General features: G+C 39.0%; 1 protein-coding gene across 1 annotated transcript in view; it reads left to right on the forward strand.

The window, feature by feature from the left end:
* RPS6KA2 (ribosomal protein S6 kinase A2) overlaps window positions 1–7,766 on the forward strand; it is a 284,003-nt gene extending 276,237 nt beyond the window's left edge. Inside the window, exons 20-21 of the mRNA XM_036767616.1 lie at window positions 1,989–2,126; window positions 6,850–7,766. Of these exons, the coding sequence (XP_036623511.1) occupies window positions 1,989–2,126; window positions 6,850–6,975 (264 nt within the window). The 3' untranslated portion in view covers window positions 6,976–7,766. The remainder of the gene's footprint in view (window positions 1–1,988; window positions 2,127–6,849) is intronic.
* Window positions 7,767–13,106: the final 5,340 nt, after the last annotated feature.

Raw genomic sequence — 13,106 nt, forward strand, 5'->3', positions numbered from 1 at the left:
TATATATATATATGCATATTATGCACAGGAATAGAGTGCCTAATTACTCAGGACGCTAGGATATGATACAGTATTTTTAAACGGTAACAAATCCTTTCTTGACTGTTTCCTGCCTGCCTAATTTCTTTTGGGCCCGGTACCATTTTTTCCAAACTTCAGAGTTGTGGCCTATGTTAATTGACATAAGTCAGTTCGCCTCCAATCAAAGAGGGTCTGATAGAGTATATCACCATTAGGTGGAAGGGTGGAGAGAGCGCTGGTTGGGAGCTCAGGAACACCTGAGTTTGAATCCCGTCTCATATGCTCACTAGCTGCATGACCATCGGCAAACTCTCCAAGCCTCAGTTTCCTTGTCCGTAAAGTGAAGATAATAAGAGAACCTACCTGACAGGGATGTCAACAGGATCAAATGAGGCCATATACATAAAGCTCTCTGCAAACCTTACACTGTTAGATAAATGATAGCTATGATGATGATGATGATGATGACGACGACTATGATGACATAAGGTATCTCTGCCATTATGGGGACTTATTATGTACCAAGTAGAATTTGAGTTGGGCTTTAAAGAGATGAGTAAGTTTGGCAGGATGAAGATAATTGGTGTGGTTTCACTGCTTGAATGGAGAGCATTTGTATAATATTTTTGTTGTTGGTCGGTTGTTTTCTGTTGTGTCCAACTTTTTGTGACCCCATTTGGGGTTTTCTTGGCATTTCCTTCTCCGGCTCATTTTACAGATGAGGAAACTGAGGTAAACAAGGTTAGGTGACTTGAATAGGGTCCCACGGCTAGTGGTTTCTGAGGCCCGATTTGAATTCAGGTCTTCTCCCCTCCAGCCCAGCACTCTAACCACTGTGCCACCTAGCTGCCCCAGTGTTTTACAGGGTACAAAAAGCTTTCAAGTATCATTCTCATAAGATAAGTAAGACCAGAAGCTAACTGATTTGCCCAAGGTTGCTGAGACTCAACCATGGGTCTTTAGATAACAAACCCCTGAAGCCCTTTCCAGCTCTGAGGCTCTGGAATCGTATCTCATGGTAAAAGCACTAGACTTAGGAGTCAGGAAATCTCTAACGTTCCCTGACTTCTATGGTCTTGAACAAGACATCTACATTCCATGTTAGCAATTTCCCCATCAGTAAAATGGCAATAAGAACCTTCCTTTAGCTATCTTCTTCAAAATGTTGTCGGAAATTTAGACTCTAAGAAATGAAAAGGAATGTTGAATTCTTTGGAAGAAAGAAGACGTGGAAATGAAACATATTGTTATATCACTCGTTATGCATTAGTTCACTGTACAAAGTATATTCATTTCTAAATTATTTAAGGATATCATTAAAGTGGCCGTATGCATTTTATTTAACTTTTAAGTTCATCATTTGCTATTCCCATTGGTGGGAATTCTTGCTTCTCTTTGATTGGTTATTTAAGGCAGATCTCCATGTTTAAATAAGTATTGAGTATTTGTGGTTTGTCATTTAAGAACTAGAAGAAGAAAAAGCATTGTAGTTGACTTTAGACATATGGGACATGCGATATAGGATCTGCTGTCGTGTGCGTATGTGATATTTGTTGGCGATCATAATCATTGATGAGTCATCGTGCTTTATGCATGAATATACTTGGCTTACATGAATTGTTACACATTTCTTTAACTGTGAAAGGGGCTGGTTTGTATCTGTAATGACATTTACTATTTCAGGCTTGGATCTGTGGACTAAAGAGGTTTGTAAAATTTCTATGATATTTGGGCAATTTACAAGAATTATTTTATGTATCAACTTTATGATCTTAATTGCTTTATAGAATATCAGCATAATGGTTAATTCAACTAAAGATTTTTTTATCATACATACACTTCCGGATACTGAAGAGTTCGTATCAATCTCACATTGATGACCCATGAGACAGAAGGGCAATTAGTACAACTTCTCTAGTCCAATACTTTTTCTTTTCTCATCGTTCCCCTTTCTTCTTTCACCACAGGATGTTGTATCCAAGATGCTTCATGTGGATCCCCATCAGCGCCTGACTGCAGTCCAAGTACTGAGACATCCATGGATCGTAAACAGGGACTACTTATCTCAAAACCAGCTCAGCAGACAGGATGTCCACCTGGTGAAGGTAGCATTTTAGAATCAGAGAATATTAGAGCTGGTCAAAAACCTTAGGAACAGCTTCCAATCCAACACCCTTCCCTCACTTTACAGAAAAGGAAACTGAGTAAAATTACTTATCCAGGGATATAGCTATTTAGTAGTAAAGCTGGTATAATAGGGCAAGTCAACTGACTCCAAGTCCAGTGCTTTAACTAAACTTCTCTCAAGGTGTGGGATGTCCAGTTCAACTCAGTAAGTATTTATTATCTGCTGTATGTGAGGCAAAAGCAATGTGATGTAGTAGCTGGCCTTAGAGTCAGGAAAACCTGGGACCTGATTTTAAAATATTAGTTGGGTAGCCAAGGATGAATCAATTAATCTTTCATTGCCACCAGGCAACTCTTGAAAACTAAAGAGATGCGGGGGCAGCTAGGTGGCACAGTGAGTAGAGCACCAGCCCTGGAGTCAGGAGGGCCTGAGTTCAAACCCAGCCTCAGACATTTGACACACTTACTAGCTGTGTGACCTTGGGTGAGTCACTTAACCCCAATTGCCCTGCCTTCCCCTGTGCAAAAAAAAAAACCAAAAAACTAAAGAGATGCTGATCTGGCTAAGTGGAGGAAGCTTCCACACCATTAGTTCCCAGATCCAGGTCCCCTTCCTGGCCCCCCCCACCCCAAAAGAAAAAATACTATGCAAGAAATTGTGCTAGGTGTTGAGGAACACGGAAAGAGGGAAGGAAGGAAAGAAGGAAAGGAAGGAGGGGGAAGAAAGGAAGAGAAAGAAAAGAGGAAGGAGGGATCCAGGAGGGAGGAAGAAGGAATGGAGGGAGGGAAGAAGGGAAGGAGGGAGAGAAGGAGACAGTGCCTACTCTCAAGTAGCTCACATGCTACAGAGAATGAGATGCAATATACACAATGATTAGTAAATGCAATGTCTTTTGAGAAATGGGAAAGCATTCATAACTGGGATGGAATCAAGACAAGCATTAACATCTGAACCATGTCTTGAAGGAAAATTAAGAGTCTAAATGTGAAGGTTAAGGAGAGAGTGCATTCTGGGTATGAGGGATAACTTGCACAAAGGCACAAGAAATAGAAAGCCAAGTTCTAGAACAAGGTAGTCTGCTTTGTCTAGAACATAGACTATGTAAAGAGGAGTAAGAGAAACAAGTGAGAGTAAGGTTGGAGGAGGGGCAGAAATAGGAGTGGTCTTGGGAATCCCAGAGAAAAATTGTCCTGGTAACTCCTGTTCTTCAAATCATCAAAGGAGACAATAAAAATTAAAACTAAATATAGACACATGTATCATAAAAACAGAGAGAGAAGGCACCGTATATGAATCCATTCTGGCATCTGTGAACATTGTAAAACAGGGTACCATTCAAAGTCCTAAACCCTACAGTTCTAAGCCATTGTCCAGATACCCAATATCCCAATCAAAATTAATGACACACGAATGTAGTAGAGGCTACTGAGAAGTAAACCTCCCTCTTTAATAGGATTATTCTACTTCTCCCCCTCCCTTTCCTTTTTAGCAAGATATTACAAATATTATTATAAATGCTGAAAAAAACCAAGGCGTTTCAAAGACATACATATGTGAATATTAAAAAATAAAACAAAAACAGCTAGGATCCACACTGACAAATCACCATGCCTTTTCTCCTCAATAATGTCATGTTGCCAGAGAGAGTGAAAATGGAGGACCCAGGCATTGCCTTCCAGCCTATTAATTTTGCCTACTAATGATGAAACTAATAGGAACAAAAAAAAAATCTCTTGAGAGGGACTCTTTAGTCAGAGAATAGTTGTTCCCTGAGAGTCGCGTTAAAAATCTACTGCTCAGCTAATATCTGGTGAGCAAGTGAATGTCAGAGTTTTATCTTGCTAGTAACAGCTCCACTGCTTTGAAGCAGGAGTAGTGTAATGAGGAACAGAGTAGAAAAATAAACAAAATTTTTAAACCTCTTGAAAATTTCTCTCCTAGCAGATCTTCCCATATGACTCCAACGATATAAGCATAGTTTTCCATTTCCCTACTATCCAATTCTATCTGTCTCCACGCTTTTGCATTCCCTATCCCCCTTCCCTGGAACACTCTCCCTCCACACCTCCACTTCTCAGTGGTTTCCTTCTGGACATACCACAAAGGCTACCTTCTGCAGGTCTTTCCTGATCCTGCCAGCTACTAGCTTCTTCCCATCTAAGATTGCCTTCTATCTACTCTATATGGATCTTGTATATACCTCTTTGGGCAGCTAGGTGGCACAGTGGATAGAGTACAGAACCTGAATCAGAAGACTCCTCTTCCTGAGTTCAAATATGACCTCAGACACGTACTTACTAGTTGTATGACTCTGGGCAAGTCCCTTAACCCTATTTGCCTCAGTTTCCTCATCTGTAAAATGAGCTGTAGAAAGAAATGGCAAACTATTCCAGTATTTCTGCCAAGAAAACCCCAAATGGGATCACAAACAGTTGGATATGGCTGCAAAAAATAACCGAATGATGGACCTATTTGCTTGCATGTTGCCTCCCCCATTAGAAAGCCCCTTGAAAGCAACACTGCTTTGCCTTTCTTTGTATCCCCAGAGCTTAGCTCAGTGCCCGTACCATACTACATGTATGTATGTATGTATGTATGTATATCTATATATACATACATATATAGCTCAGTACCTTGCTATAGTAAGACAATATAATCCAACAATTTTTTCTTTTAAGTAGGGAAAACTTATAAAAACACTTTAGAAGTTTTCCTTACATAATTCTTTGTGTCACCCTCCCTTACAAAATAGACCGACAGAAGCTACATATTCAGAAGTTAGTATACTTGTACAGCAAGGCCATATTTGGAAAGGTTCATTTTAAAGGGGTCTGACTAGAACATAAAAGATCATAGGACTTGTAGCTGGAGTGAGTCATTAAAGATCATTTATTCCAGCCCTGTTACCTTATAGAGAAAACTGAGGTCCAGAGAGATCGTAAAACTTGCCGGTGGTCATATAAGTAATAAGTAATAGAACCAGAATTCAAAGCTGGGTCTTCTGACTCCAATTTCAATGCCCTTTCCATTGTAAGATTGAGGGGACTGAAAGAAAAAAATCTCAACTCCCTTTCAGCCTCACAAGTGTCCACATTCGTGCCTCATTTTCAGCAGTCTCAAGACTTTGTTGGCAATGAAAAGTAGCATCTTCTCACATATAAGCAAAAAGTTTATATTCATCTAGTCTAAATTATCCCATTGGTACTAATAGCTCACACTCATTTAGTGCTTCAAAATTTACAGAACATTTTCCTAACAACCTTGTGAGGTAGGTAAAGACATGATGCCTGGTTTGAAGCACTTGAAGGGGTGCCATGGAGAAGAAGAATGACTTGTTCTCTTTGGCCAAGAGAGTACAACCAGTAGAAATGTGTAGACAGATATCTACTTGGCATAAGGAAAAACTAACCCTAACTAGTAATAGCTAATACTGACATAGTTTTTATGTTCTTTACAAACATTATCTCATTTGATCCTCACAACAACTCTGTGAGTTGGGTGCTATTATATATCTCCATTTTACAGATAGGAAAACTGAGGCAGTCGGTGGTTATCCAAAGGCATCCAAAGCTAGAAAGTGTCTGAAAGAAAATTTGAGCTCAAGGCTCTCAGACTCCGGGTCCAACACTCTATCTATCCACTGAGCCACATAAATAATACAACTCCAAGAATAGATTAGTGTGCTTCAGTAAATAGAGGATTTCTCTTCCCTGGAGATCTTCAAATAGATGGTGAATGACTTCTTGTCAAGGATGTTGCAAAGAGAGTTCTAGACCAAATATAATGACTTCAAACTTCATGACTTTTGCCAATTGTGAGATTCTGTGACACCTCCATTGTAGAATTATAAGTGAGATTTGGAACAATTAAGTTACTTGCTAAGCATATAACTAATAAATAGCAGGCCCAGAATCTAAAAATTTTCTGAATAAGTCTAGTTACCTAAGAATAACTTGGCAAGGAAAATGGTAGTTTGCCTTACACACTGACCTCCACAACTGTCTTCTGTCTTCTGTCACAGCCTCAGGAATGTGGGGCTTTTCTTGAAGTATTTTCCTAAAAGATCCAGACTGTCCATCCATCATCATCTAGCACCCTCTAGCCATCCAGTGGAACAGCTAGGTCCAGAGCTGTACCAAGGATTCAGGACCACTCTTTCTTGGTCAGATCTCTAAAATAGCATAGAACCACTCAACTACAAAGTTGGCAAAATACAGTGGTTTTTGAAAAATACCTTTCTCTAGGCTAAGAATTACTCAAAAGCTAGTTCAGTTGAAGTCAGTTCAATAGCAGAACTTCACCCATGAGGCAGCTAGGTGGTGCAGTGAGTAGAGCACTGGCCCTGGAGTCAGGAGGACCTGAGTTCAAATCCGGCCTCAGACACTTGACACACTTACTAGCTGTGTGACCTTGGGCAAGTCACTTAACCCCAATTGCCCTGCCTTCCCCCCTCCAAAAAAAAAAGAACTTCACCTGAAACTCACCCACTAGGAGAGAACTGGACAATCTTCAACAGTTAAGAGACCACCAGATAATCATCCAATCTATATGCACATTTGTTGGTACAAGATGCATGGACACCATCACCCTCCCCATCCCTTGTGACAACCAAGCAAAGGAGAGATGGAATGATAGAGGAATATTGGTAAATGAGTTTTTCCTAGGTCTTTCATCCCTTTTCTTTGTATATTGTCTTACAGGGTGCAATGGCTGCCACTTACTTGGCTTTAAATCGAACCCCTCAGGCACCAAGATTAGAACCTGTATTATCTTCCAACCTGGCTCAGCGAAGGGGCATGAAGAGGCTTACTTCAACAAGATTGTAGCAGACAAGCAAGAGCACCTAGCCACACACCCTACAGCTCCTCCCCAGAGAGGCCCATCTTCGTTACTCAGCTCCTGGACTCTTGGGTACTGCACATGAGCATTGCTGGAATGGCCAGAAGTCCAAAACAAGGCAGCGCTCTCCCTTGGCTCGTTTCATTTCCTTTTCCAGCCCTAAACAGGACTCTGACTTATTGACTTCTCAAAGCTGTGCTGTGCCAACATTACCAACTGCTCTTCTTCCTTATTCCCAAGTAAAACCAAATGAATTAATTTCCTCAGAATCATTCTAAAGCTCTTCAGGATTCTATGAGAACCTGTACATGCCTATGTTAGTCTTATTATTTTCATCAAAATAATTTTTCAAAGTGTTTTAAAGAGACACTTTTTGATTGAAAGGCCAATGATCTGAGCCCACAATTTGCTGCCTTACCAGCTAATATGCAGAGAAATTTTTTTAAATTGTCCAAATACATCAATCAATAACCCATTGATGTTCATTTCCAAAAGGGCAAAAGCTACTATAGTATCCCCCTAAGATTTCCAGTTGGCTGGATAATGCCCTGTGCATTTCAGCATCTAGGGATGGACTCCTATTTGCATTCAGAGAAATTAAAGGTATTACTTTTCTCTCTGCTCTCCTCCCATGTTGATTGAGGTGGGTTTACATTGTCCCTTTTTCTCTTTCCAAGTGGAAAGGGGAGAAAAGCCCACCCAAAATGTAAATGAGGCCACCAAGATGATAATACTTTGGCCTTCATGTACCAATTTCACTAAAATGAAGAAAATAAACTCCTTAGAAAAAAGGCATAGGAAAAACCTATATTCCCTCTCAATTTTCTTACTTCCACAACCCTTAGCTCCTGGTAGACAAAAAAGGCCAATTAAGGATTTAGCGAGAGCTTTGGGGTTTTGCTTCCCTATAAGATAATTTTCCACTCCCTATACTTTACAAAAGCAGTCTATTTGCTGTTTGCTTTCATTTTCAGCTCTAAGAAAAACTGTGACTATTGAGAAAATTGAGCTCTGATATCCCTGCCCCAGATTCTGTTGGCTTAAGTCCAACTGGAATCAGGAGGTATACCATTAAGGCCTTCCACTCCCTTGCCCTAAAGAAGCAGGGGGGAGGAAAAGGGAGACAGAACAAGAGGATGCATTAACAGTAGTGATGCACTTTTTAGGAACTGTGTTTTTGTGTTAAATGTTATGTTTCTGTTGGGTAGGTCTATTTTTAAATCACTGTTTGACATTTTAATAATTTAAATGCTATTTAAGTGTTTGACTTGATGTGCTGTGCACATGGGGGGGGTTGGCAGCTGAGGGTGGGGGGAAGGGTTGGGGTAGGAGCTTCAATGTGCTGACCTTTGCCAAATCAAACAATGCTGTGAAAGGAAAGTCACCAGACAAAAGACCCAGCACCAACAGACAGTCGTTGGGAAAGTAGACCTAAGTGTTATCTCATCTCCCTAAAGATCCCTGTGGACTCCATTTAGTCCAGTGTGTTCTCAGTCCAGTAACTCAGCTCAGCAGAGTTGCAAAAGAAAGTAGTTTAACTGTTACTTCATCTTGTGTTTTATTTTCTGTACCATATACTGAAACCAGACAACTTGTTTGGTAGTAACTATGAGAAGATCCAAGTTGAGTGAATGCAACCTTTCTTCTGGGCTTGATGGTGGACTTCCGTGTAATTTCATGTAAATGATACCATTTGATTCATTTCTCCTCCCCCTCCCCATTTATATCCAAGCCCATCTAACTCCACCATCAAGGTATGTGCCAAGTTCAGAAAAATGCTAGCTCATACCAGTTACTTTCTGGACTTGAAAAATAAACCTACTAAATAAATAATCTTTGATTATTCTGTTAGATTTCATTGTTTTTAAATCACAAGCAAAAGCATCCAAGTCCTACTTTATGTTTCCATATTTTCTATTATTCTCATAAGGTGTTTGTCATTATTTCTTCAATGGGCTACTAGACAGAGAAACTCCTGTATTGGTTGATGATTTTCCCCCTGCTTCAAAAAAAGAAGATAGCAAACCTCAGCCTCCAGTGTCTCTCTCTGTGTTGGTCCTAAAATTGATGTCTGTTTCTTTTGTTACTAAGGATTTTTAAGATTCCTTGGCTGTTAAACCAAGTGATTTTTGTCACTTGCCTTGGGGGTTTTAAAAAGTTGAGGCAGGAAGAAATGAATGATATAGTACCATTCAGATGTGGTAAAAGCATGTTCCATATGTATGTGCTATAAACTATACCAGGTAAAAACTTTGGGTGTTGTTTTTTAAATTCATGCAGATTCATTGATATAGTCTGCTATTGCTACAGCGTAGAAGAAGCTTCTTAATATAACTTCATGAATCAGCATATACCACATTGGATATATGTATTAACAGAAGGAAATACCCTATTAGAGCAGCTGCTAAGTAGGTGTTAGATTCTGTTATAACCAAATCCAATTGGATGGCTAGAAAGCACACCCAGTTTTTGAAACACTTATCCAAAATAAATAAGTACTTAAGCTCATCCAACAGGAAGTCGGAAAACATTTTCTTTTCCTTTTAGCAATGGGCACCCCACAACTTAGCTAAGTAAGATGTGCTGCTACATTTGCAAGGGTGAATAATTAAGTCCATTTACAAGCACAAAAAAGTACTGATCTTCTTGTACCAGAGTAGGATTTTCTTTTACCCTTAGCATGCCCATATTTTTTTAAATCAAAACAGCTATTTCATTTGATTCCAGCAAAACCAGACCACATAAACAGTATCAGCTCCAAATCAAAAAATAGGAAAAACAAAACAAAAACAGAAATTTTCTTATCCTTAAGTCAGATGCTTAACATGTTTTTTTTTACCTTTGTATATGTGTCGATTTTACATAAATGATAGTACTTAAGGTGAAGCCAGTATTGTTAATTAAATGGTATTATCCTTAAAATTACACAATGGGATTTTACCTTCTATTTTATTGATTCTTGAAACACATCATAAGGACTTTATTTGCATGCCACTCTATTTCTGAGATGGTTCTATGTTCTCCCTGCCTCTCACCTTGCAGTGTAGTAAAAAGTCTCCCAAAGAACAAGAAGATGAGAAAATGTAACATTTCAGAAGGCCAGGAATCAGATGGCAATCAATGCTTTTAGGCTCACTTCTAACTAGTAGGTCAAACAATGAAATCTCTGGATATGTATGTGTGTGTTAATTAGCATTTAACAGCTTTTCTACCTAGATATCATGACCCAGCACTTTGTTTACAGGTTCAGTATCTATGTTTACAAATCATTTTTATGTTCACGCTTTCTATTTTGTTTGAAATGAGCAGTCACTGTACAGATATTTATTACGCTTTCCAGAGTTTTCTGAATAGATTTTTTTTGAATAAACATGGGTTTTATGAAGTGTAATATTTTTATAGCATAACAACCTTTGGACTTTCTATATTGCTCCCAACAATGGTCTGTGGATAAGCTTCTTGCTACCTTTTCTCCTCGCACTGTTCTCAGTGCTGCTGCTGGCGTCAGCTGCTGTGATGTAGCATCCTCAAGGGGTAGATGGTACTGTGTTGTGAAACTGTCTGAACTAAGAACTCTGTGTGTGTGTATGTGTGTATGCGGGTGTGAGAAGCCCAGTTGCATGATGGGGGGACACTGGTAGAATACGATGAACGGTCAGATTGTAATGTGGGGCAAGAGCTCACAGGGGCAGGCTGCTGGGGAGAATCCTCATTGTATCCTTCTTCTGTACTCTGCCATTTTGGCTTGGCATGCGCATCCCTTCTTTATAAAGAAATAAAACAAAATTCTATGCTGTTCGTTTTGGGCTATCTGCATTCATTTTTCATTTGACAAATGTGTAACCAATCTGTATTAACAAGCATGCTTAAAATACACACTGCCTTAGTTTTGCCCACTCAGTAGCAAAGAGTTGGGCATTACCAGGGAGAGCTTCTAGACATGGGATCTTATTTCTTATGGCAATCTAGTGAAGCTGTGGACCTTCTCAGGAAAAGGTTTTTAAATAATTGAAGGAAATGATCAATTTTATTTAGAAGTTAGTGACAATAAAGATGTGTTTTTTTCCCATCCAAGTTCACAAGTCCCCTGAAACCTATCCCCAATCCCTCAGGAACCAGATTAAGTAACAGAGCCCTAGACACTTGTTGTAGTCATGGAAGGGCAATATTATTGAAAGAATTTTAGGGAGCCCATCAAACATAAAACAAACAGTGTCTAAAGCCCCAGGATAGTCTATAGATTTTAACTTATATTAATACTGATAAGCAAAATTGTTTTTCAATTAAAGAAAAATCTCTTTGAAGTTCAGAAAGCAAGAATTAGCACAACTGTGATCTTAATTGCTTAACTATGGAATCAAGATCTCCATAAACAGACTGAGAAAGCATATGCACCCATATCTGTATGTATGTATATGTACATATATATATATATTTACACATATGCATATTCAAGCAATGTATATATGTGTGCAATATACATGTATCTCAAGGCTGGTGTTTTTATGATATGCACACTCAAAGGGTATATTCAGTTGTTTTCAATCATGTCCAACTCTTCATGTAATTCTAATTATACATATATACATATATATATGTGTGTGTGTGTTGTATCATATACATATTTACCCTTTGAGAGACAACTAGGTGGCCCAGTGGATGGGGGCCAGGACTGTCATCAGGAATATTCATCTTCCTGAGTTCAAAACTGGCCTCAGACACTTACTAGCTGGGTGTCCCTGTTCAAGTCACCTAACTCTGCCTCAGTTCCTCATCTGTAAAATGATCTGGAGAAGGAAATGGCGAGCTATTGTAGTATCTTTGCCAAAAAAAACCCAAATGGGGTCATGAAAAGTTGGACACATATACATACATCCTCCCTTCAGATTATAAAAGAATTCTCTCTCCTTTTCCCACTGTAGTTACTTATCACAGATAACCATTTACATAATGGCATAAAATAACAAGGGCTTGTGGAAAGCTTCACCTTGAGGTTCAAATGAAGACCAACCTTGGCTAGAATCCAAAATGATGAATAAAATCTTAAGGCTACAAGGGAACTAGAGTCCCCAAACAGGTAGATTTAAAAAGGGCTCTTACTTTAAAATATTTTCTTAGAAAGAGATGCTAGAATTTATTCTAGCATTTTCAGCCTTATCAACAAATATTTCCATATTCAGATCCCTAAAAAAATGCATCCTAGATCCTTCTGACCTTTCTAAAGTGAAAGTAGGGAATTGCAGTCAATGACACCCTCCATTTAATTGAAAACCATGATTTCACAGTTTAGTCTTTTCCTGCTTCAAATCAATTCATTCCCGATATTATGTTTTTTCCCCAAATCTTTTACATTTTTTTCTTACCTATTTTCAGGTTGTCCATATCCCACTGTAGTTGTGGAGCTTAGTTAGAACAAAATATCATTCTCTCATGACCCCATGTATAAGACACTCCCATGTATAAGATGCATCTTAATATGGGGGCCCGAAATCTGAAAAAAAAATATATTACATAAAGTTATTGAACTCAAGTTTTATTCATCTGCCCATAGCTTTCAGGCATCTTTTGGACAAGTCTGGTGCATGTATGCATGCTTGGTCCATTCCGTTTCATGAACCAGAAGCACCAATTGTGCCCTCCTTTGAAATCAGTAACTTCTTTTTCATCAGCAATTCTTCTTGCCTCATACTGAACCATCTTTGTGGACACAGGAATTTCGATTGCCCTTTGCTCTTCAATCCGTATCTTCAATTCCCTCTCTAAATCAGGCCATTTTGCTGACTTGCCTCTCATGGCCTTATTCTGCCATGGCTTTTTCAGTAGGGTTTCTTCTTCCCATAGCCAGTCTCAGATTGTTTTCTCAGTTGGAGAAGGACCAAACTTACATTCAGCAGCATGATTTCCATTCACTTTTGCAAACTCGATCAGTTTTAACTTGAATTCAGCACTGTATGAAAATCTTTTCTGAGTCATTTCTGGGCAGAACATGGCAAAATGTAACCTAATGTACGGGTAACAAATGCGAAACAATGAACGCAAAGACAAGCGTGAAAAAGCGTGAAATGCAAGTAAAAAAGTCTACAACAATGAGCACAAAAACAAGTGCGGAAAAAGTGGG

The sequence above is a fragment of the Trichosurus vulpecula genome, chromosome 7 (assembly GCF_011100635.1).
Source record: "Trichosurus vulpecula isolate mTriVul1 chromosome 7, mTriVul1.pri, whole genome shotgun sequence".
NCBI lineage: Eukaryota > Metazoa > Chordata > Mammalia > Diprotodontia > Phalangeridae > Trichosurus > Trichosurus vulpecula.